The following is a 27,219-nucleotide window of genomic DNA, read 5'->3' on the forward strand; positions in this document are numbered from 1 at the left end:
CCTACAAAATTTGCGGTAAAAAGACAGCACCTCTTTGGTGGTATTCTGAAACATGTATAGTTCAGTATAAACAATATACAGCACACCAAGCCAGGTAAACTATACCTGTACAACTATTTTACTGCAACTGAATGAGCAAGATAATATGAAAAACATTAAGAGAAAGATAAATTCCAGATTATTCATATTTGCAAATGCTATATGGTCACCAGTGTGTTTTTTGTGGGGAATTTTGCTTATATCAATTAAAAAGTCAGGAATAACTAGAAATCATACTCTTTTCAGTACATTGGTAAACAACGCAGCAATAGAAATATCGAGAGGATAACAACTTTAGAAAAAGAAATCTCATATTTGGTCCTGTTGGTGTGTGATGGGGGAAGTTCTGAACTTTTTCATAGCAATAAAACTAAAAGCAATAAACAATGCATGAGCACAAAAAAATAATAAAAACAATGTGGAAGAAAATTTTTTTTTTGTTTCTGCAAGGATTGCAGGCCTGATCATCTTTAATTAAAAGCTAAAGTTGGCTAAAGTCATGTCAAGTACAGCTTCATTTAAGATACAATCCTTCTTGGAATTCAGTGCTACTAACAAATGCTAGCAATAGTGTCTCAACAAAAATAAACAGACCAGTAATATGTCATAATGTTCCAGCTAAATAGCATAGGTCAGTGCTGGGTTAGGTGGTTCATTATTTTACCTGAAGCGTAGGTTGGGTAATGTGGCTGATAATTTCCCTAAATGTTTTTTTTTTCTATCTTGCCATTTTGATGACTTAATTCTGAAAACTTCTTAATGCCCACATTATTCAGTCCCAGTTAATAATGTAGATCAAACACAAGATTGCAGGAAAATCTGAGAGAAGTTAAGGGAAATTAACCTTTACATTACACCACTGCAATCATACATAGACAAAAAGCACCACACTAATCTGGACCAAACCCTTAAGTCTGCACAACAGATGGCCTGTATATGACTCCTACTCAACTCTGCAAGACCAGTTGCTGATGCATGACTTCATTAGTATTTAATCAGATTGAAAATACATGTATGCTACAGTTATGTCCATGTCTGTTGCAGAAGGTTGTAATATGAATCTGATTTTTATGCAATTCCCAGAATAAATAATCATTTTATTGAAAGGGAGTCTTCGCTATGTGATAAAAAAAACAACTTACTTAAATAGGGAGCTTACATCTTCCACATTGTCTGGAGTTTTCCTGGATGGCTCTCCTATAAAATATTTAATTCCATGTTATATATAAAATATTATCTAATGGTGTATCTTTTTCTTATTTTTAATTACTTGAATACTGTTGGAAAACATTTCAAAATCAGCTTAGACACATTATAAATGCAACCCATTCACTACAGAAGTTGTTAAGGGTTCCAGTGAGGTGCCATTAAACCAAAAAAATCTAAAACGTTAGGCAAGGAGAAATATTAATTACATTCAAATGCCAAAACAAGTCTCAGTCAAGAAAAAGATTAAAAGCCACTGCTTCAAAAAGCATCTCTAAAGCACATAACTGACTGAAATACTCCAACCTAAAATTTAATTTGCATTTTCAGGATGATGGAACAATTTTACTGTATAATAAACAAGTATATGCCACATTTAGGTCAATCTAAGCAATGTATCCCATATTTAATCAAAAAGTTAAATAAAAATAAAACATAACATTAAGTAAGAATACCTTTCTGTGTCCTTGTTTCCAAGAAAGGCCTAAAATTACAGAAATAAATTGAGTATTTAAACAAATTAAATGGTAAATGTCTAAACAGTTACAACTCAAACTGGGTAAAAAGTCAGAAATACCTTTTAATCTCAAAGGTGATACGGGACTTATTCTTGAAGATCTGACTCAGACTGTTATAATCGTATCCAATGGGGTCTTTAAAGCGAACACCATCAGGCAGGCCCTGAATTGAAACAGCTAGGGGATCTTTTGCAATTCTCTCATAAGGCACGGGAACTAAGCCAGGCTTCCCTAAAGCTTTACCTGTAAAGAATATTACAAAAGATGTATTAGCAATGCTGTGACATGCTACTGAATTATGGGTAGACAAAAAAAAAGTCTTTATTGAAATATGAAGTGACTTAGGCTTATGCAGTTAACCTGATATTGTAATAGCTCAACTACATGAAAAGAGCATTTGAAAATTATTTTGTTTTTTTCTGTATAGAATTGACCTTCACATTTTATGCAACAAAGATTGATGCTAACATTGGATGGAGAAAATTGGTCAATGCTGAGTAGGTTATACATAGCAAACCATCGCACTTTGTCATTGTTGTAAAAACTTTCCTTAACAGTGCTTGAGCATTTGAAAAAGTACACCAAAAGCCACACACCCAAGGAACACCAGAGGAAAGCGGTTACTTGACAAGTAAGGTAGTTTTCTGTAATTTCATTATCTGCATTACACAGCGGTTTCTATGCAAATAAATAAATGGCTAAAATGTCCTGAAGGGTAGCCATTTCATTATACAAAAGGCTTGAGGAATCAAGGGTGGCCACCAGATCTGAGCCTCCCACCTGATATGCACAGCGAATGCAGAATATTTTCACACAGGAATAAATTACACTTAATTTTACAACTGTGCCAGAGCTATACAAGAAATGCGTGCATAAGTAAGTTAACTGAACCTTTACTTTAATTGTTAGTGAATTACACCTAAATTATCACTTGAATAGCCAGTTCATTTTAGAAGTCACATAATTCCTTCAAAGTAGATCACTTGCCTGGGGTTTCAACTGACAGTAGCATAAATACACCTGTATCTGGAAGGTTGAACACACATAGTGAGTCAATATCATGATCTAACCAACACAATAAAGACAAAAGAACACTCACTCCAAGCAACTCCCTGAAAAGGTGATTGAAAAGAACAAGTCAGAGGATGGATATAATAAAATAGCAATATTACTAAAATCAATCATTATGAAATGGAAAAAGAGTATGGCACAGTTGTAAATCTGTGAGAACGCTAAAGGAGTTAGAAGCTACAGTGGCTGAATTTGAATTTGTTTGCACACAACAAGTGTTGCCTGGGTGCTTCACCAGTCATAATGTAATGGGAGACTGGAAAAGACAAAAGCCAGTTATTTAAAAAAAATGCACATCATCTCTGCTAGAGTTTTCCAAAGCATATAGGCAACTCTGAAGTGAGGTAGAAGAAGATTCTATGGTCTTAGACCAAAATTGAGCTGACTGGACACCATGTTTGAACACTGAACATTACCAAAAACCTACCATTTCTACCATGGAGAAAAGAGATGGCAATATCATGCTGTGGGGATGCTTCTCCGGAGCAGTCCCTGGAAATCTAGTAACTGAACTCCTACAAATTGGCACTAACGTGCAACTTAAGAAATTGAGCTCCTTCTCAGTCATCAGATGGTTTTTCTGATGCAAGGAATCTTGGTGTCATTTTTGATTCCTCTCTTTCTTATTTCCTCACATAAACCACATTAAGAAACTTTCCTACTTACACCACCGTAACATATCCCCTGTTCTTCTCCTTTTCTAATGCTAAGAAACTGAATTAGTATCGAATTAGTATTTTACTCTGGTTTATTGTCTTTTATTCTGTTTAATGCTTTTGTATATCATGCATCTATCTGTTTTAGTGTTCTATTCAGGAAACATTTGCATCCAATGTTAGAGACTCTGTGAAGCACATTGAGCATGGGAAAGGCACTACATAAATAAAATGTATTATTATTATTATTGAGGTTAGAAGGTAAAATGAATGTAGCAAAATAAAAGGAATTCCTGAAGGAAAACCTGATGCAGTCTGCAAGAAACCACAATCTGGTGAGAAGGCAGCAAGACAACACCAAACATGAAGCCAACGATACACATTAATGGCTTAAAAACAACAATGTCAATGTCCTGGAATGGCTAGTCAGAATCCAGATCTAAGACTAACTGAGAATTTGTAGCTGGACTTGAAAAAAGCCGTTCGCTCATGATCAAGATGACAGTACTTGAACAGTTTAGCAAAGAAAAATTACAATGTTCCAGATGTGCAAAGCTGACACAGACCTGTGCACAGAGGCTCAAGGCTGTCATGGCTGCCAAAGATGAATTGAGTAAATTCTAACTTGAAGGGGGTAAATACTCCTGTGATCAGTTATTGTGTTTTTATATTTGTAATTAATTTGGACCATTTTGCAGATGTCCGTTTTGACATTAAAGAACCTTTTTACAGTTATCAGTGTCAAAAAAACAAATTAAATCAACCATTGAATAAATACTGCATAACAAGGTAAAAGTAGGGTGAAATGACACCTTTTATTGGCTAACTAAATAGATTAAAAAATGCAAGCTTTAGAGGCAGCGAAGGCCCCTTCATCAGGCGCTGACGCAAGTGGCAGCCTTTCCAGCAGCTCTATTAATGACTTTATCTCTCTACCATTTTCTCTATTTCACTGATGACCCCTACCACTTTCTTTTATGTGGACTCGTTCCCTGGACACTTTTTACTAGTTTTACTACTTGGACATGGATTTTTACACGCAGAGACTCGTCTATTCAAGTAGTCAACTTCAAGCGCTGAGAACAAATGTCCATGCAGGTGGGGTTCCCTATTTACCTGACTAGGTAAGAAGGCGGTATCGTGGCTTTTACTAATATTCATTTCCAGACAGTGAACATAATTCAGTTGCTTTTCTACTTCCATGTAGTAACATTTTGTGATTTTATGCTAATATTAGTCATTTTGTATTTACAGTTATATTTCTTTTGGTAATTTCACTTTATTATTGATTTGTTGGCATTTAATGGGTCACTGAGTGGTGTTTTACTATTACTACAGTTGGAAAGAGTGACTTGTATTTACTACACTAAACACTTTTTGGGGTGGTTACTGGGGTGTCTATTTTTTGGGATATGTTTTCTTATTATTCCAAAAAGTTAGAGAGGTGTAAGGGGGTGTTCCCTGTGATGCCTAAAGCACCTGGGTACGTCAACACTTGATCAAAGAGCAGGTTTGGTGGTCCTGTGAAGCCTCTCCTCAGTAAAAGATAAATGTGAGTCTGTTTAGAGTTTTGCAAAAAGGCACATAAAGGACTTTGAGAAACAAAACTCTCTGAGAGCACTCTGGACCTCAGACTGGGGCAAAGGTTCACATTCCAACAGGACAATGACACAAAGCACAAGACAAAACAAGAAAGGCGTACAGTCAACTCTGGGAATGTCCTTAAGTTGCCCAGCCACAGCCTTGACTTGAAACCAAACAATCATCTCTGGTGTAGGCTTGGGTGACATGGCTATATTATTATTACCGACTCTGACCCCAATATTATTTTTCTTTTAAGAAGATGACCGACAAATGCCTATTTGCCACACTTGAGAAAACTAAACAAAACAAAAAAAAAAAAAAACAAAAAAACAAAACAACAACAATTTCAGGATCTAGGGAACAAAAACACATTAACTATGAAATAACAATCACTATCCAGGTATTTAAATATGTCTGATTTGGTTGCAAAGAAGAAAAATTGTGTAGTTTTTGGGTTTTAAGCCAGATCTGAAAGGGAACAGGCAAATTTAATTTGTTTGACTAAGATGGGCGAGGAAGATTTCTACTTAGCCACCCATTTCCACATTTGTGTTTTTCTGTATTAAACAAGGATATTTTCATATCTTGTCATGTATAGTAATTAACAATGAGAACATTCTATTGCCAAACTGAAAACTACAGGAAGGGCAATAAAGGTAGTTTTGGCTTTTTTGTTAAAATGGTAATTCAGCCTCGAACACCACTCCCACCCAATAATATTGTATATCTTAAGATGTTTAAGGGGGCTGATGATCAACCCGATGATATTGTATACCTTAGATGTTTAAGACGCTTATATAATCAACCTGAAAATTTTCATATCACCCAACCCTACTCTGAAGCGACCGACAAAAAGTTGCCCACATTCAGGCTAATACAGCTTGAAAGCATTTGCAGAGAAGAATGGCAAATATTTCAGTGATATTTCATTTTTTTATGTTCAATAAACGGTTTTGTCACTATGAAAACCTGGCGTACACAGTGTTGCTTGATATGGTGGAAAATTAGTTTAAATGATTTTATCACAACGCTGCAACACAGTAAAATGTGAAAAAGTGAAAAGGGTCTGAATCCACTGTATTGTATAAATAAGACTTACTGTTACAAACAAATATTTAATAAACAAAAATGTGATAACTAACTCTTTGATAAATTAACTAAAAAGTATAAAATGCACATAACAGTTAACTAAGCCCCCAAATGTTACACCATGCATACATTTTATAACATTTTTTATTCTGGAATGTCAACTGCAACTTCAAAATTAACTGGAAGCAAAGTTCTACATTCCACAATTATTTTCTTTTTGGGATTTTTTTTAATAAGGAAACATTTGACACCAAAAGCAGCAAGAGGAAATGCACTATGAACTGCATTCTGAAGTGGTCCAATAATGAGCTTTTCCATATTTAAAATCATGTGGAACAAACTATGGAAATGTGTGGTCTTTTATAGCTTCCATCCATAAGTGTATGAGATTCAGACTAGTGTCAAGTATAGGTCTATTCAAATGCCTCACATAAATAAATGGAAACATAAAACACAACCAATCCACTTTTAGATTTCCTTAAACAAACATGTTCACATTTCTTTTTTACTGAGTCTGTATTGCTTTCAGGTAGTCATACATTTGAAAGAGGAGGTTTGTACCTGGTGGGAAAATCTCTTCTAGTTAAAAAAATGTATCAACAAGGGATTTTTATGTACCATGTTACTGATAAGAGTCTAAGAAGATTAAACTTACATGCTTCAGCACACTAAATATTCGTAAAAGTACGCATTACAGGTGCTGACAGAATACATTTCCATTTTTTATGTGGTAGGACTATCACTTTCCTACCACAATACAATATTTGTTAATAACTCCTCAAGAATTTGCTTTCTGTGAAAAGCAAATTCTTGCTTTAATAAATTATGTATAATGCCTTTGACGACACTCAACACTTAGCCGCTTAGTCATTTTCTCTATTGCTTTTAAAGAACTTACAGCAATCTCAGCATTCCTCACTACATCTTTTATCTTGAATGAATTACTACTTTCTCTTTAGGATATTGTATTAATCTAGATATACTATACCATTATTTAATTCATAGTTGTTTAAAAATGATATAATGGTATTGGAACAAAGGACTCAGCCTTTTGTCTTGGCGTCCTACCCCCAAGAATTTAAATGTTCCCAATCACCAACATATTCTTGGTCTTAAATTATTACTACTGTTGCTGGGTAAAACTAAAGGGAATATTTATTTATGCAGCCAAAAATATTGTATTTGGGTGTTTTAATTTAGGTATTATGGAGAGTGTTTCTGTGTGTGTGCGTTTTTAAATTATTTTTTAATGTATTTATACTAGTATAGTTTGATATGGAGTAAAAAAGACAGAAAGCCTTTCATTTCTATACTTGGAACTTTTTTCTCCAGGGTAACAACAAATGAGGACATTTTATTAGCTTGGGGGATTTCAGAGTTGGGTTTATAAACAATGAAATGGCCATGGTCAGGGACTATCCAATTTATGTTATCATATGCAAGTACTGTACTACATTTATTCACATAAGTTTCTGTCCTTTACCTGAAAAATGGAAACTGCTTAAAATCAATAATAAAAATTTAAACATCATTACATTGCCAGTTACATGAGAGCATATGCTACAAATCTGAGTTGAACGGTATGCCTGGACTGCAGCTACTTTTACTTGCGTTGCAATTTCTTTCCATCTGAAAGGCAGAGTAAACATCTAAGAGACAAATCAGGCACGCTCATGCTTATACTTAAGTCACCTGCTTGCACAGAAGACTTTCTATAACAAAACGGTACATTCTGCAGAATAGATCTTTTAATGAATAAAAAAAATGTTTATGTGGAAGTAGTCTGCTTTTTCAATTTCTTTGCGAGACGTTTAAGATGAAAAGGTAGTAAAAAAATATTTGGACGCGAGTGTCAGTCAGCTTTGCACCCTAGGAACCAAATTTCCCAAGCTATTCTAAAACATTTCAGTAATTATTTACCATTCTGATGCTGATCTTTATGATTATAAAATGTGTCAATACGACAGCAATCAACAAGAAGAATTCATAATTAATTGCAAAATTAAGGTATTTGAGGGTTTCTCTAGATTGCCTCTTTCTCTTGCATGATTTGGCTCAAAAACTAATCAACACATTGACATCTCATAACAGGTTTAAGTTTCAAGTTTGGTATTTTTCCATCCACCTGATTTAGCTCTAGACCATCCTAAAGAAACTGTGACAAACAGTCACACATACAGCGACAGAGACAGACACACACTCATCATCAAGATATCAAAGTTTTCAGTATTAGGGGACCCTACAAAGTCAAGATCCATTGAAAACCGAAGACTGAAATTTTTGATGAATCTAAAGCTTTCGCTTCTCAACCATCGATAATGGTTTATGGTGGGGGAGGGTGCAAAGCAAAAAGAAAAAAAAAGGTGAGAGGTAAATGCATAGGAGGAAGGAATATTTTCAGTCAGGTAACATAAAATCAGCTATTTCCACTAAGCTACTTTCTAGATTTTCACTATATAATTTGTGTACTACATTGTAATATTTTGCATGACATATGAAGCTATTGCACTACATTATATTTTTCATATCAAACTAATTGATTTTTTTGTACTTATAGTACCTCCCTCTTCTCAAAAACAGCAGAGTGAGCTGTGGTGCACCCGCAGGAAGACCTGTACTCACATCCTAATAACATACAAATTGCTCTCAGCGTGCCAGAGGAGCAATGCTGTCAAGTATACTTCCCACTCCATCATTATGCTGGTGATGCTTCCCAAACCTGGCGCACATTATACTGCATGTGGAGGCGCCCTATTGCCTTTTGAAATAAAGAAAAAAAATACAGTGTGTGTTGTGCACTGTAACTTTGAAAAAAATTGGATCACAAATGCCTCTGTTTTACAGTTTCCATGTATATTTTGGCCGTGGTCTTTTCCCACCACAGCAAAGTAATAAGACTTGCCACTCTACTTAGTCTTTCACGCCAATCTCATTTCAGAAAAGTGCAATTCTCTAAAATCAACATTTATTCAAAAAAGGCAATCACAACACAAACTTTCATACTTACTCTGTTGCAGTCAGCACATAGTGGAAAGCTATTTACCTTTCTACATTGAATTCAAAGGAAGATATATGGCATCACAACTTTTTCTGAAGTTCCAGACAGCTTGCATTACCCCACTCTAACAGAATATATACAGTAAGAGTAAAGCGAACAGGAAATTGTGCAAAGTAATGAAGCTGCACTCATGATGCAGCAAACAAAATAAATGTGTCTAACACAAAGGAGAATGGCTACAATCTTTTTATTACTGGATTTATTTCTTTTGTGCACACCTTTTTGGTATGTTGAATTCAAAGGCAGATGAAGAGCTCTCTTCTCTCCTATCCAGCAAATAAATCAAACTCATCATGAGAAAAATAATATTTTAATTCTAAGCTTACAGCACACTGTGAACAGCCACAATCATTTAATATTATTTTATATACAGTATTTACTTTGGGTGCAAATTTTTTCCTATGATGAAAATGGAAATGAAATAAAAAATGCTATCCTTCTTTTTCTCACACTGCTATTTTATTTCTTAAAATCTAATGCTGAATGTTGTGTGCTAACATACTTTCACTGAATTGTACTGTTTATAATTTATTGTCTTTGAACATTTACCCACGATTCAAGTTTACTGCATGATTGCACATATATCCAAAGAATGTAATATTGGACTTTTCACAAAGGTTTTAACATAAGCCCATTTGACAGATACTTATACTTTGACTGCATTACTAAAGACTGATTTAATTCAAAGTCTAGTGTGGCTGTGTTAGTCATATAATTTTACTTTGCTACATTTGTGCCTACTATGCTATGCCATATTACTACTATTGTTATTATTAAATACACATCACACAGTGAATTTAAATTCACCTATTACATCTACAGGAAGTCCCCAAGTTACGGACATCTGACATACGACTTATGAACGAGGCCGCAGCTGCTCCTTCATCTGTCAGTAACTGCTGCTCTGTCATCTTCGGACTGGGGACGCTGCAAGCGGTGGCTGGAGAAGATGATTTCGCTGCTCGCGCAGTGTAGTGTCCCTTGGGCAGTACCGGTTGACCACCGCCCCATTCATTCTCAGTGGGCGGCTGGGTGCGCAGCGTGACCCAGGGTTCATAGTTGCCGGGGCCACAGCTACTGCTCGTGTGCAGGACGGTGTGGTGTTATGGGTCCACAGCTCGTTGAGAAAAGGCCATTCATTTTAAATAATCACCGCACCCGAGGCGGCTTCGTGAGGGGGGCGTTTTTGTAGCGAGCCGCGGGGCAGTCGTCGATGTGGGCGTTTCTCACCGTGTGCACAGGTGAGGAACTGCCCACATTCGTGATTGCTCCCGTGGCTAATGCTACAGCTGTGATGGCCCCTCACGTTTTAAAAAGAAGCGAGTCGGTTGTGGGGGTGTAAAAAAAAAAAAAAGGAGATGAGGAAAGAGGACGGAGGTTACAGGGAGCGAGGAAGCAGGCGGTGCGTGAGTGTGGTGAGCGCGATCGAGCGCTCGTGGGCAGCTGCGAGGAAGCTGGGTGTTAGGCCAACACCCAGACGTTTGAGTTGAGGTTGCTCCCGCTGAGTGACCAGGTAGCGGAGTGATCAGGTGAAAGCGGGAGACTTGGTGGTGGAATCCCCAACGTGAGCGACCTGGCCGTTGGTGGACACCAAGTTCTCCGAGGCTGGGATGAGTGCCATACCGGAGCCAGGGTTCGGGAGGTCTCCAGTCTCATGCGTGTGTTTCAGGTGGGCAGCTGCAGAGAGCGTCTTGCCTGCTGCTTGGCCCAAACGGGATAAGCAGGTGAGACGCTAATAAACGATGCACTGGATTTGTTGTTTCAAAGAACTGCTTCCTAGAGAAGATTTTAACCTCTGGTTTTAAAGGATTGTTTTTTCTTAATATTTTAACCTCCACGTTCTTTTTATGGGTTATTTATTTAATGAACTTTGAAGAACTGCACTATTTATTGGAACACTGTTTTTTGTTTTGATGGACAATTTTTAATAAAAGCACTTTTGCACTTTTTGCACCACCCCTTGCTCAATTGTTTATTTGCCTTCACTGACTAGCTCACTCGGTTTCATTATCGACGGTGTTGGGTTCAAGTGCTTCCAACAGCAATGGGAGTGTGGAGCCAGAACCCACATCGTCACATTTGGTGGCAGCGGTGGGATGAGCTAGCAGTGGAGGCCAGAAGAGGAGACAGAGCAGCAAGCGGGATTGGTAACTGACTTTGTGTAGAACCCACGTACCCAAGCCGGAGGAAGACATTTTTAAGGACTGAGCTTTTTAAGGACATTTATTTATTGCTGTCATTTTAATTGTCTTTTAAAGTTCTTATTCTTTTAATGTCCTGTTTTATGAAGGGGGCTTGGGTTGGTTTGTTTTAGTGGGATTGTTTTAGTGCTTTTATTGGTTTTAGTGCAGTGTAGAGGGGCCAAGCTGTGGACCTGAGCTCCAGTTGCATTGGGTTGGCAGTGGTGTGGAGCCTTCCCATGCAACTGGAGTTTTATGGGGGGTGGAATGTGGTGTTATGGGTCCACAGCTCGTTGAGAAAAGGCCATTCATTTTAAATAATCACCGCACCCGAGGCGGCTTCGTGAGGGGGCGTTGTTGTGGCGAGCCGCGGGGCAGTCGTCGATGTGGGCGTTTCTCACCATGTGCACAGGTGAGGAACTGCCCACATTCGTGATTGCTCCCGTGGCTAATGCTACAGCTGTGATGGCCCCTCACGTTTTAAAAAGAAGCGCGAGTCGGTTGTGGGGGTGTAAAAAAAAAAAAGGAGATGAGGAAAGAGGACGGAGGTTACAGGGAGTGAGGAAGCAGGCGGTGCGTGAGTGTGGTGAGCGCGATCGAGCGCTCGTGGGCAGCTGCGAGGAAGCTGGGTGTTAGGCCAACACCCAGACGTTTGAGTTGAGGTTGCTCCCGCTGAGTGACCAGGTAGCGGGAGTGATCAGGTGAAAGCGACGGGCCGCAGAGAAGCCGCGGAAAGGCAGCGGAAGTCGGGAGACTTGGTGGTTGGAATCCCCAACGTGAGCGACCTGGCTGTTGGTGGAAACCAAGTTCTCCGAGGCTGGAATGAGTGCCATACCGGAGCCAGGGTTCGGGAGGTCTCCAGTCTCATGCGTGTGTTTCAGGTGGGCAGCTGCAGAGAGCGTCTTGCCTGCTGCTTGGCCCAAACGGGATAAGCAGGTTAGACGCTAATAAACGATGCACTGGATTTGTTGTTTTAAAGAACTGCTTCCTAGAGAAGATTTTAACCTCTGGTTTTAAAGGATTGTTTTTTCTTATTTTAACCTCCACGTTCTTTTTATGGGTTATTTATTTAATGAACTTTGAAGAACTGCACTATTTATTGGAACACTGTTTTTTGTTTTGATGGACAATTTTTAATAAAAGCACTTTGCACTTTTTGCACCACCCCTTGCTCAATTGTTTATTTGCCTTCACTGACTAGCTCACTCGGTTTCATTATCGACGGTGTTGGGTTCAATGGGAGTGTGGAGCCAGAACCCACATCGTCACAGACGGAGGCTTGATGGGGCGGTTCGCGGCCCACCCAACACGCTGCCGCAGCTCGCAGCTACTACTCCCGACTGCTCCGTTCATTCTCGGAGGGTGGCTGGTGATGCTGCAAGCAGTGACCCGGTTGTGGCTGAACGGACGCCATTCCGGTTGAATGGGGCGGTGGTGGGTCATTCACTACCCGCCTTTGGCTGCACCCTGTTCGTTCTCAGTGGGCAGACGCTGCAGGCAGCATACTGTAGGCAAGTGGAAGTGACTGTGTGGTGGATGAAAGGTGAATTGCCCCTCGCCACCACCATTCATTCTCAATAGCAAGCCTGCTTGTACTGTTACATACACAGCAGGAAGCTGTCTCTTGTCAGTACACCAGACGTGCTGATGAGGGGTGCCTTCCTGCTGTGATAGTGTGTACAGTGCTGTGCAGAAGAGCTCATCTTAACCTTTTGTCTTCACCCTTCAACAATCTCTATGAAACACAAATCTGATGCAAGTGCTGGTGATACAGTAAAGAAAAGAAAAAACATAACCATGGAAAATAAAGTCGAAATAATAAAAAGATCAGAGAGAGGTGAAACTCCATCATTCACTGGCAGGGCACTTGGTTACAATCGGTCAAAAATAGCATTTATTAAAATAATGTACCTATTCCAACTTACATACAAATTCAGCTTATGAACAATCCTACAGTCCCTATCTCGTACTCAACCCGGGGACTACCTGTAATGTCTAAATGAAATTGAAACACATCACTGTGTGCCCTCAGCAGAGCATGCTATACAGACACCTTGATGAAATGTTTCCTTTCAGTAGCATATAACATATTTTCATGTACTCTTCTAGATATCAGATGGACATTCTGCTCACAGAGCAGTTTTTGGTAAACAAATATTGCAAATGTGGTGGTGCACAAGTGTGTAAGGTTGATAGGTGAGTCACATTAATTCAACCCAAGTGTATAAGTATGCTAGAAGATGGACTAACACTCTGTCCAGGGTTGGTTCCAACCATTCATTTGATTTTACTGGGAAACACTCAGTTAAATGAAAATATCACCGAGTACTGCTTGAATGAAGATGTCAGTTTTGCTCCCTTACCATAGCATATGCAAAAGTAGTCATCCACCATCTTCTTGAGTGTGTCTGCATCATGAGGAGAAGTTTCAGCTGTAGATGGAGCTGGAACAGACTGCTCTAATGCACCTTCTTCTGACAAACCTGTGCAGAGAAAAACAATTGTTGAAACTGAGAACTCAAACTGTATATTACCACCATCAAAACAGGAAAATATTACACAAAAACAAAATATAAGGTTTATATAAATTCACTGAACAAGACAATAAAGTAAAAAATCAGTAATAGTTTATGATTTTTTTTTCAACTGGAAATATACTCAGCAAAAAAACAAACGTCCCTTTTTCAGGACTGTGTATTTCAACAATAATGTTTTAAAAATCCGAATAACTTTACAGATCTTCATTGTAAAGGGTTTAAACAATGTTTTCCATGCATGTTCAATTAACTATAATCAATTAATTAACATGCACCTGTGGAATGGTCGTTAAGACCTTAACAGCTTACAGAAAGTAGCCATTTAAAGTCACAGTTCTAAAAACGCAGGACACTAAAGAGACTTGTCTACCGACTGTGAAAAACACCCAAAGAAAGATGCCCAGGGTCCCTGCTCATCTGCGTGAACGTGCATTAGGCATGCTGCAGGGAGGCATGAGGACTGCTGATGTGGCTAGGGCAATAAATTGCCATGTCCGCACTGTGAGACGCCTAAGACAGCGCTACAGGGAGGCAGGAAGGACAGCTGATCATCCTCGCAGTGGAAGACCACGTGTAACAACACCTGCACAGGATCGGTACATCCGAATATCACACCTGCGTGACTGGTACAGGATGGCCACAACAACTGCCCGAGTCACACCAGGAACACACAATCCCTCCATCAGTGCTCAGACTGTCCGCAATAGGCTGAGAGAGGCTGGACTGAGGGCTTGTAGGCCTGTTGTAAGGCAGGTCCTTACCAGACATCACCAGCAACAACGCCACCTATGGGCACAAACCCACCTTCGCTGGACCAGACAGGAGTGGCAAAAAGTGCTCTTCACTGATGAGTCACGGTTTTGTCTCACCAGGGGTGATGGACGGATTCGTGTTTATCGTCGAAGGAATTGAGCACGTCTGGAACCTGTTGGATCGCAGGGTGAGGGCTAGGGCCATTTCCCCCCCAGAGATGTCCAGGAACTTGCAGGTGCCTTGGTGGAAGAGTGGGGTAACATCTCACAGCAAGAACTGACAAATCTGGTCCAGTCCATGAGGAGGAGATGCACTGCAGTACTTCAAGCAGCTGGTGGCCACACCAGATACTAACTGGTACTTTTGATTTTGAGCCTCCCTTCATTCAGGGACACATTGTGAAACATTTTTAGTTTATGTCTTATGGTGTTGACTCTTTTAGTGTTCATACAAATATTTACACATTAAGTTTACTGAAAGCAAAAACAGTTGAAAGTCAGAGGACGTTTCTTTTTTTGCTATTAGTCACATGGAAATTTTGATTTGACATGGTGTGATTATCAAATTGCAAGAGCTGCAATTTTAATTATCAGACATTATAAAGAATTTCAGCACTACATAACCAGTCTGTCAAGTTTTTCTCTTTTGACTTTTCTTCCACATCTGCCTGTTAGAGAAAAATAATGTGTGGGGAAAAACAAATTTCAACAACAACAAGCACATCTATTGCATGCAGATATTTTTTTTGCCAACTCCTACTTAAACTTATTATTGTATAATTAAAAATTCAGAGGGGTTCAGTAGATACAAGTATTATATATCTAAGTACTTTTCAGATTGAAACTTCTTTGTTGAATAAATAAGAGATGAATTAATGATTGATTCTTCAGAATAACAATGCATTAATTATTTTACATATAAACATAAAGCATCATTACCGCATTATCCCACTACATACATAAATAATTAAAGTTTACGTTTTTTTCTCCCTCGTATCACCATTGACAATGACAAATTACAATACAAAAGATGGCCTTCTCCTGGTTTCTGTCACAGTTTCGAAACACTGACTTTAACACATATAGTCTCAGGATAGTCCAACCCACAATAAAGCCACTTCGTAAAATCAAGCCAACATGCTACATGTACTATGTACTGTGATGTAGTGGAAGACATTGTTCATTTTTCTTATATTGGCATATTTAATAAACATTTTAATAAACACATAGGTATACTTAATAAAAGTCTCCCTAAAAAAATTAAATCAACACCTTAAATGTAATCTTGTCTGTAGCACAGTGATAAACACTAAAGTTTACCGCTATTAGCAAAATAACCAAGACCAAATAAACAAGACATGTACCAAAGTATCTTTCAAAATATTTTATAAAGTCAGTATGTTAGGGAGCCTTAGTGAAAATTAGTTAATTCATTTTTGCAACCTTTCTTCAGTAATTTATTCACTGTGCAGTCTATAGAGTAAAAGCATTTGATATTATTAATCTCACAGTTACGATCAACGTCACTGCTCATACACTGTATATTTTCAGGTGGAAAATATTTGTGTCTTTCTTTGTTTCTAATAATTTTTGGATGTCCTGCGGGGCACAATTCTAGCAAAATAAAAGGTTGTCTGAACAGGGGTGCAACTTCATCCCAGGGCACACTAACACATACTCACTCACATTGAGACAATTAAGAGTGGCACGTAATTATGACGGGCGGCACGGTGGCGCAGTGGTAGCGCTGCTGCCTCGCAGTTAGGAGACCCAGGTTCGCTTCCCGGGTCCTCCCTGCGTGGAGTTTGCATGTTCTCCCTGTGTCTGCGTGGGTTTCCTCCGGGTGCTCCGGTTTCCTCCCACAATCCAAAGACATGCAGGTTAGGTGGATTGGCAATTCTAAATTGGCCCTAGTGTGTGCTTGGTGTGTGGGTGTGTTTGTGTGTGTCCTGCGGTGGGTTGGCACCCTGCCCAGGATTGGTTCCTGCCTTGTGCCCTGTGTTGGCTAGGATTGGCTCCAGCAGACCCCTGTGACCCTGTATTCGGATTCAGCGGGTTAGAAAATGGATGGATGGATGGACGTAATTATGACACAGTTTTAACTTAGCAGCCATTCTTTTGGCCACAGTTCTGACCTCCAGGACCACTTAATAATTCTTGATTTGTAATTCTTTAAAAATGGAAAATGTAGACTGTATAAAAAAATTCCCAAATTAAGCCAAAACGTTACAAGTGAAACACAATTTTAATGAAAACTGGCAACTCATTTAGTGTTGATTTTAAATTAACCGATAAATGTCAAAAAGAAACAAAAAACTATCCCTAAGCATTTAAAGCAAACAGGCCACGAAAATTATGGAACTGATGTAAACCACAAAAACTGCTGCTATTGCTAAGTCTTAGAGAACATTTTGCATTTAATTTATACCATTAATTATTGAATATTTGAACAAAAATAATTAAAACTAGCACAATTTTTCTTTCATAGCCCAATGCACTGAATTTATTAAATGATCTTAATATAGTGATGGAACAATACAATGTACAAATCAAATAAGCAATGTTTAGCAACATTTAGAGCAAATAGGCCAAAGAAACTGCTCATTACTACCAGAGAGAGCACAACAGCTTCTGGGTACAGTATATACTTGTAAATGCAGTTCCTGAGATGCAAAAGTTTACGTTTCTAGGACTATTATGTAGTAAGCTAAATGAGCAGGTGATTCAACAGGGAGATCTATGTAAAAGAATCACTTTATAATAGAAGTTACATTGAAAACTGTCAAAACGTGCAGCACTTAAGAAGTTACAGAGGAGTGAGTGAGAGAAACTTAATATAGTATAACAAAGAGAAGTGCAAAGGCACTTGTTAACTAAGGTTAAAGAAAACTGCACTGAAATGAATCATGATTCTCAAAATACAGAGGAGGACTAAAATGATATGGAGAACGTACATGCATTACAAGATGGTTCTGCAGTATGTAACAGGGGGCATCTCAAAATAAAATGCAAAAGGTATCACAATGTAGACATCATGTGAGTACTTTAAAGATTTGGATGTGCAATATAAAAAAAGCAGCATACATAACTTTTCAAAGCACTATACGTTGACATAAAAATATACATGTAACTATCTAATCTCAACAGCATTTTAAAGAAAAAGGAATGGAATTGAGCAAAGATATTGGTATGCAACTCCTTTAAGCGGCATCTATTCTTCTAAAGAAAAACAGGTGTCTGAAGAAGACTAAGGAGGTCATTCTATTACAAACAGCAAATATGCTGGCGGTTTAATGTGTAATGGCTCCCACATACTTCAGGGGAGGTAAAGGGTGCAGACCTATACTATACATTTGCTTAAAGTGGATAACTGTCCGTTCATACCATGTTTAAGTATGGTGTTGTATCACAGTTTTCCATGCACACACTTCTGTTTGCATCGGCACTTGATCCCTCATAGATTCTTCTAGAATATATTGCTGGTTTTTGTGTGTGCTTGTCATTTTCTGCTCATGTGCTGTCAATGAATACAGTATGAAAGGTCAATGCATGCAAATACAAAATTTGAAGGTGCTTGGAAATCTCTTTGGAAAAGGGTTTTCATTCATTTTAATGTTAAAATGACATAATGCAAGTGTGAAGATCTGTGTGCACCAAAGTATGAACCAGGTGCAGCAAACAATATACATTGGAGTAAAATGTGTTTGACCATAAACAATACTCTTATGGAAAATCCAAAGTGTGAGGCAGAAACACTCATGTATCACCATGCTATTCCATTGTTACATTTTTATAACAAAAAAAAATAGTGAATAATGCAGTCCTTGTATATATGTTTTGTAAGTCAATGTGCATTAACATGTTCTTTAATGCTATCTGAACCATATATCACATCTTTTTCTAAAATGTGACAAATTGTTACATTTTAAGTGTTAAAAAGTTAAATTTTGTTGCCATTACTTACAATAGTTTATAAAATCATTCTGAAAATCTTTTCTCAAGTCTGCATATGCACGGCCACGGTCTGTACCAACTGAAAACACCTCACCATTGAAAATTGTGATGCAAGCCACCTCTGCCTTTAACTTGGCCAGCTCTTTGCACTGAAAAAGAAAGCAAAAAGTCATATTTGGCAATTTCGTATCTCTTCATTATCTACTTAAAAAATGGCCTTCTAATACATCTCTTTATTTTTATCAAAGTAAAAAAAAAAAAAAAAATCAATGGACAACCATAGGTGCTTTAACACCGTTCTCATTTATAGCCGAAACCTTACTGGAATAATCTGACCAAAATAAATGTGGCTGAAAACTTCCTTCCACAGTCAGACTACACCAACAGAACTATAGTGCCTTGCAAAAGTATTCAGCAAAAGTTATTAAATGATGTTGAATTTTAAATAATATCTAAACATATCTATTCTTCTCTGAATCTACAGTTTTATTGAAAAAAAGCATACAGACACATTTAAATGTTTGTAAGCAGATATTTTGTTGTGAAAATCTGAAATCAGTTACTTGAATATGTATTCTTCCCCAGATATTAGGTAATATAACTGAGCCAATGTATTTTGCTACGGCAAGTTGCCATCATACAGTGTTATTTTCACAAAGGTTTGCTTCCATGTATTCAAATACCTTGGACACAATTTATGAACCACCAATTTTGAATTGTGACGAGTCAGGTCTTTGACTAGACCACTAAGCACATTCACCATTTTGTTCCTGATGACCTCCAACTGTCACAGTGAAAAGTGGATGTTCCTTAAAGTTTCAGCTTGCTAGCAAAATGAAACAGGTGTCTTTGCAGGATGTTCTGATAAAGAGTTAAATCTGTTTTTACTTCAGCTAGAACAGGCTGCCTGCAGATAAGCACCACCTCCACCATACTCCACTGAATGGATAGTGTTTCTTAGGACACTGTGTGTATTATGTTGACATTGCACATAACGCTTTGAATTAGAGCAAAACCTCAGTCATATTCACAAACCCTTTTGTAAAAAAATTGGTTCACAATTATATTTTTTTACTATTTTTTTCTGTCAAACTCCAGATGGGCTTCTAAGCTTTCCTCCAATAAAAATCAGTGTTGTGATGAGTGATTGTTGCTATCATAGTGGTTTCACAAGCTCACATCTTTTTCAGTTATTGAATTTCTATAGACATCCTTTTCTAGGAAGTATCCGAGTGTTGTAAACAGCTGCTGACACTTCTCTAATAAGAGTCCATAAAAAAAAAAATGTGACTTCAATACGCAAATGGCAAAGACCAACATTATGGAAAGTTATGTCTTGACTAGGACTATTTCCTTTGCATGTGAAAATTTGCAGTTTCCAGAGAATAAGCATTTAAGTAATGATGCACATTTCAGTTTTTGACCTGGGTTAAGGCATCAGCAGTCAAATAACTGTTTCCACCTTCAAAACTTTCTTTTTTAGCATGTTACTGTAATTTATAATCCAGCACTATTATGTGGTTGAATAACAGTATTTAATTTCAAAACCCAAAAAATGTAAAAAAAAAAGCCTTACCATAGACTCAATTGCTGACATGAGGACCATGATGGCAACTCGACTCTCAGAGGCTGCTCCCTCCATTTTTAAGGACAGTGAGTCTCCAGAAAGTGCCATCCTCTCTGCAAAAGATATAAAACCAAATATAATAATTTTAGAAACCTCAGACCTGCTACTTTTATATCCATGGAAAAAGCATGATGCTATAGCAAGAATTGTATTCTGCAGTTTATAATTCTAACCTTAAATTCATTAATTAAAATGAAAATTAATTTATAAACAGCACTTTCTACTTTTATAAAAACTGGTGTTAACACCCTTTTTTGAATTATGGTGCTTTTTTCATACACTGCATCTTTGTTATTCCCCATACCTTACAATACATTTAGGAATATGAATAACGCAAGGAGGCATACTAGCACAGTGATGTGTATTGCCACCTCATTGTGCCAGAGTCCTTGGTTGTGAAACTTTGCATATTAGGCCCACACTGGCATAATGTTTCTCACACATCCCAAGAGCACACATGTAATCATTTAGGTGTCTATAAATTAGCACAGTAGAAGTTTCTTTGTATGGGCACACATCATACCTGGGCAAAATACTAATGCAGCACATGCAAACAGCTACATTTTGAACAAATTTTAAAATAAAGTCTGTGATAAAAATCAAAATTATGAATCAAGGAGTCTTATTACAGTAGAAATTATAGTTAATATTCTAGCATCGTTTTTTAATTATCAGTGTTACAAGGACTTATTTGTCCAAAACTTGCTGATTATTAAAATAACACAAAACATTTATAAAACAAAACACATACAAAACGACCTGTAAAAAGAATGTAAAATCAGTTTATAGTCTGGTATAATAGGATAGCATTACTTCAGTACAAATGGTGTCATGCTGTCTATTTTTACAATAGGAATTTTCACTTGGCCTTCCAGTTTTCCTCCCACATCCAAAAGATAATTAATGTACGTTTAGTTAAGTTGGTCATACACTACTGAACATGAATGTGTCCGCTCTTGCCATTGTTTGATGCTGTTGACAGCATGTATGGCTCCAAACATTCCTGAGCATAATAAACCTCACCTGCAAGAAACGTTTGGGACTTTTTATTTTCAACTAATTGATATTTATTTGGTGTACAACAGGTGCAATATATACTGTAGATCCGTGGTCCTCAATCACAGACCTAGAGGGCTGCAGGTTTTTATTCCAACTAGTTTCATAATTAGAAAGCAGTCCATGCTGATAATGAAACTTGGTATTGAGCTATTTAGCTTGTTAATGCTTGCATTCGTCCAGGAGCAATTTTAATTGCACTGTATACCTTATGTGAGAACATTATCCATGTGTTTTTTGGACCAGAATAGATTTAAACATAATGGTACTTCCAATTCCCCTCTCATTCATTTCAAAACATTTTTTATCACAGATACTTCAAGGTAAGTACGTTAGTTGGAGAACTGCTGGTTTATTGGTTATCTGCATCTCGTTATTAACTAATGTCTGATTAAGAAAACAGGCCATAATTAAAACTTAAATGCAGCTGCTAAAATCTAAAATAGGCAATTAAGGGTTCTGAATGGTAACAGCCAAGAGAACTAAAATTAAGCCCAAAAAATGTATTGCTTGAGTAGTAAATAAAAGGCTAATAATTAAGAAACTGGTTAAAGTGAAAACCTGCAGGCATAGCAGACCTCCAAGACTGTAATTGAGGACCTCTGATCTACAAAGTAACTCAATTTTGTCTTTGATGAATAAAGGCACTAACAAGGCATAGAGTTAAACACCAACTTTCATTATCAGCAAGAACAAAGTTCTAATTAGGACACTTGCCGGAATGAAAACCTGTAGCCACTGTGACCCTCCAGGACCATGATTGAGGACCACTGCTGTAGATCTACCAATACAGTGGAATTACACAAGACAAAGTATAATGTGTTGCTGCACCAGTTTCTTACTTGCTAAATATAGACTAGGAGAATGGAAATAATGGAAAAATAATTTTTATTCAAAGATAAAGGTGTCTTTGAATATGCTCTCCACCTTATGTGCACCACCCGCCCGTGCATTAACCAAGTTGATCTACACAAGCATACTTTTTCTAGTACTTGCTGCAATCTGTATAGGAGAGCAGTATACAAAACCATATTCTTTATATAAACGATGTCAGCTAAGGTGCAATTGTAAGTCTGTCAATTTCCAAAACCACTTAATCCATACAGGGTCAGCAGGCACAGGATCCTATTCCCACATCATCAGGCACAAAGTAGGAACAATTCTGGATATAGTCCACCTTAGAATGCACTCACTTGGAAGAACAGAGATTTAAAAAAATAAGCAAATATTTATTTTATGTTTGGTAGTTACTGCAGGTGCAATGCTTATGGTGACTGGGTAACCTGCCAGTTTCTAAAAATAACTGATTAGAAACTTAAGGTAGTGTATTACAACTGAAGCTATTTTGTCTAATGGTCCACTCATTTCAGTTCTTCATGGGGTGTTAAAGTTGAAATACAGTAGTGCTAACTGTTGGAAAAATTAAACCTTTTTAAATTAGTGACAAAATGCAAGGAAAAATATATAAGTTCAGATCATTCAAAAACTAGTCATAGTGAAGAAATGTGTTCTGTTCTTCTAATAAATTCTACTCACCATGTTATGGCTTCTTCCTAATTTAGAATTTTTTTGGAACTACAGGTAGATGTGTTAACTGATGTCAAAATATATTTGAAAGCAATGTAAACCAACATGAAGAACATAAATCAGGTGAAAGATTTATGGGATTGGGCTGGAGATATGTGATCTCTAAAATTAAATGTATCTGCTTTATTTCTGCTACTTTTCCTTTTCAATTTTAATGTTTGCTACTTAGCCATTGTATCACTTTCTTACACCATCTCTTTTCACAACTTTAAGCTAGAGAACAAGGAAACATTTTGGCATGTATGTATCCTCTATATTTGCCGTTCGACTACCATCCAGCTCTTAGAATGAGGATTTTATCTGAATAGGAACACATAATTAAAGATCCTTATCAATTACAAAGCAGTTCCAACGTACAATGACAGTTCATATGATATTGGTGAATGAATAGCACCATCAGTTTAACCAACTTCCATTAAAAGGATTCAGGTTCAACAAGCATATATTTGAGAAAAAACGGTAACATTTCTGTAAATCTCTATCTTAATGGTGAAAAACAGTAAGCGGATGCACCACTGTTTAAACTCAGTGAGTGGTGACATACTGCGTGTTCCTCATAACAGCATCTAGACATCTATGTTTTTTTGCATATATTCTTGCTTTTTTTTGTTGTTTGTGCGGCCTCTTATTATAAATTATCCATCCATCCATCCATTTTCTAACCCGCTGAATCCGAATACAGGGTCACGGGGGCTGCTGGAGCCAATCCCAGCCAACGCAGGGCACAAGGCAGGAACCAATCCCGGGCAGGGTGCCAACCCACCGCAAGACACACACACAAACACACCCACACACCAAGCACACACTAGGGCCAATTTAGAATCGCCAATCCACCTAACCTGCATGTCTTTGGATTGTGGGAGGAAACCGGAGATAATTGACATAATTTTTTAAAAACTGAAGTGAGTATTCATAAATACAGAGCTGCTGCCATTAGCTATTCTCAGATAACACAAATAGCATGACTCAAATAAGACTAACCGGACAAAGACAGCTAGAAAACTGGGGCAAAGGGGAAACATCCAAGTGAGAGTAAAATATTGACAGAACTGAACTCCTCTGCCCATTATTTTTTAAACCAACGTGCCATTACTGGAATCTAGCAAGACTGATTACTGTCAATAGCGTTATTGTCTTGTGGTGGTCAGACTGAACTGTCAGATAAAACAAAAGATGGAGGCCTGCATTCTCTGTTGAACGTGGTGCACAAATGTTACAACTCTCTTTTAAAAAAATTTTCACCTGATCTAGAATATTTATTGATCAAGCATAGTCCATTTCATCTTCTGACGGAGTTCTTCTTTGTTTTTTGTGGTTGATGTTTATATTCCTCTGCAAGCCAATATGAACAATGCTCTGAATGATCTGTACATTTATACAGAATACTAAAATTCACATCCTGTGGGATTATTTGTAGTTATTGTAGATTTCAGCATATTTAAGGGATGCTTAACATAAACATCACCAGTATGTCACCTGCCCCACACGAATTCATATTTGGACAAATGTAGATAAATTTACCACACAATTATGTGGAAACATATCACAGGCATTTCTGCAAATCATAGTTTAATTAACACTTGTAATGGGCTGCTCGATACTAACTTGTTGACATCGTGCCAAGCTTCCGAAGCGCTAGTGTTTAAAGCATCGCTTTGAGGCTTGTTTCAAATGTGCCCATCATGTGATTTTGAGGCACGCTAGTGCCATGATGTCACTGGCATCGCTGCAGTCAGAAGATCTATTGGTCAACTCAAACCTCAGTCTTATTTGGCTCAAAAATTAAAATTCAATGGGTCTTCCTCCATCTTCACTGGTGCCCTGACATGAGCGCAAATCTTGTGGTTGCCGTAGGTAAGACTCGCACATGGAGAACTATCAGAGTAAAAATAAACACTTTTTAAAAACCGTTATGTATTACTTTTCTATAAGTTAATAAGATGCTGCAGATGTTCTATCAGACGGTAGTGGCGAGCGCTCTCTTCTACGCAGTGGTGTGCTGGGGAGGCAGTATAAAGAAGAGGGACGCCTCACGCGTGGACAAACTGGTTAGGAAGGCAGGCTCTGTTGTACGCACGGAGCTGGACAGTTTGACATTCATTGCAGAGCGACAGGCTCTGAGCATGCTCCTGTCAAATCATGGAGAATCCACTGCATCCACTGAACAGGATCATCTCCAGACAGAGGAGCAGCTTCAGTGACACACTGCTGTTACTGTCCTGCTCCACTGAAAGACTGAGGAGATTGTTCCTCCCCCACATTATGAGACTCTTCAATTCCACCCGGGGCCGTAAAGCATAACATTATACAAAAGTTATTGTCTGTTATACCTGCATTTTTATCACTCTTTAATTTAATATTGTTTTTTATCAGTATGCTGCTGCTGGAGTATGTGAATTTTTCTTTGGGATTAATAAAGTATCTATCTAATAATACTTTTAAGAGACATTATGAAAGATTCAGTCAGGATACCACGTTTCTGGGTGTGAAGTCTTATCTACGCAAATTGAATTTATTTGCCGTAACGCAGCACATGTATTGTAATAGTCCAACATCTATTCTAACCCATGACAATCATGTTAGAGAGGCTGAGAGACGCTTCACGTTAGAGTTTACAATCCCAATGTGGTCATCACAACTGTACAGTATATGCACAAGACATTGCTCATTAAACTTTTTATTATTCAGTGATTTTCAGATCTATAGCTGATATGTATTGTTGATTTCCAAAATCCAATGTGAGTAAAAGTGAGTGCTGCATAACTAATTACAACTGTCTTCAAAATAGAATCAGTGGGATTGACAGCGTCTTCTGTAATTTGTGGGAGCCTCAGAACTTCTGCGTTAATGAGAGAAATATGTTGTAAAGAAACTCTCCGAATTCAACCAGAGGCAGACATAATGATCACTCCAGTACTGGCAAGAAGGAGCAGCTTGGATAAGCACATCTGGAGCCAAACTTTCAAAAAAGCACCTGACTTTGTCAGCAACATCCTTTCCTTGTGAATGCATCTTGTCAAAGGATGGCGAAGGGCGAAAGATCAGGAAATAAGAAGTCATCTGAACTGCAGCACAGCAGAATAAATCATTTATGTAAACAGAAATATTAAAAGTCAGTGCTTCTGTCATTTCTGTATTCTTAAACCATCTTCCAGTTAGGCAATCCCAGTCACTGACACATTTAACGTTTCCCTGCTTCTTTCCTGTTTTGATACCTAAAGCAGCAAGCACTTGCTGTCAATTGTCACTGATCATCAACACCAAGTTTCATTCAAGCCTTTACCGTCCTTCCTGTCATACACAAATAATAAGACACACATTTTCTCTACATACATGTTCAATATCAATAATAGTAATATGGAAATAATGAGAATCTACAGGGGCAATGAGTATGGGTAATAGATTTAAAATAGTTCAGATTAAAACACTGTCAAAATATATTAAGAAAACTGAGAAGCATTGGACTTTAGAAAAATATCAAAAAAAAGCTTGTGAGCTGTCATCAGCACAAAATGCATTGTTAATGGCACGCACACTGCTGTCACTAAAAAAACAAAAAAATATATACCGCACAATCAACACAAACTGACAGCCTCCTTGGTATCTGATCTTATGATTAACTGTCAGCATCACATAAATGAATTCATTTTAAGAAGACGACAAGTCTGCCACCATCAGTTAAATAAACGTTCCCTTTAAAATGTTTGCATATACAGCATATAAAAGACAGAATCTCAATGAAGCGGGACTCGTAAATAGTGCAGAATAATACTGGACACTGAGGAATTATAATGCATAATAACGGGAACAAGTTAAAACTATGACTTCCTAAAGCGGACACTATAAATGTAAGCAGTTCGGTATATAATTTAGAGGTTGTGCATTTCTACATCGATTTAAGAATTTAGTAAGCCATCTGTTACACTATATAGTAACGCAAGCCATAATTAATGAAGCACTCGTCTATAACAAGGAATGTTCACACTGTCATGTTGGATGTTTGGAAGGCACCGATTGGCTGAAACTACTCAGTGATTTGCTCAGTGCTTCCAACTGCGTTTCAATCCCAATGAGCATGTCTGCTCAGTGCTTCAAACCGTGCTCCAAGTTTCAATCCCAGCGCGAATGTCTGCTCAGTGCTTTGAACCATGATTATGGAGGGCATTTCCACTGCTTATATCAGCTTGCCATTTCGAGTCCTTATTCCTTAAGGTATGTTTGAACAACGTATAGAAGCGCCAGATTTCAAAAACTGAACAAAATTGTCAGCCGAAATTAATATTTGTGGATGATCAACACATTTTA

At 37.7% G+C, this 27,219-nt stretch overlaps 1 protein-coding gene across 4 annotated transcripts in view; it reads right to left on the minus strand.

Moving 5' to 3' along the window:
* The window catches only part of LOC120531329 (general transcription factor II-I-like), a 145,939-nt gene that overhangs the window by 98,221 nt on the left and 20,499 nt on the right, over window positions 1-27,219 (minus strand). For 3 of the 4 annotated variants that reach the window (XM_039756626.1, XM_039756627.1, XM_039756629.1), the window contains exons 2-7: window positions 20,221-20,324; window positions 18,655-18,793; window positions 13,765-13,884; window positions 1,823-2,006; window positions 1,701-1,729; window positions 1,182-1,236 (exon numbers count right to left, since the gene is read on the minus strand). In XM_039756626.1, the coding sequence (XP_039612560.1) occupies window positions 1,182-1,236; window positions 1,701-1,729; window positions 1,823-2,006; window positions 13,765-13,884; window positions 18,655-18,793; window positions 20,221-20,324 (631 nt within the window). Of the gene's footprint in view, window positions 1-1,181; window positions 1,237-1,700; window positions 1,730-1,822; window positions 2,007-13,764; window positions 13,885-18,654; window positions 18,794-20,220; window positions 20,325-27,219 lie in introns of those variants that run through there. The other variant, XM_039756628.1, reaches the window with a different exon arrangement.

The sequence above is a fragment of the Polypterus senegalus genome, chromosome 6, assembly GCF_016835505.1.
Source record: "Polypterus senegalus isolate Bchr_013 chromosome 6, ASM1683550v1, whole genome shotgun sequence".
Lineage (NCBI taxonomy): Eukaryota > Metazoa > Chordata > Cladistia > Polypteriformes > Polypteridae > Polypterus > Polypterus senegalus.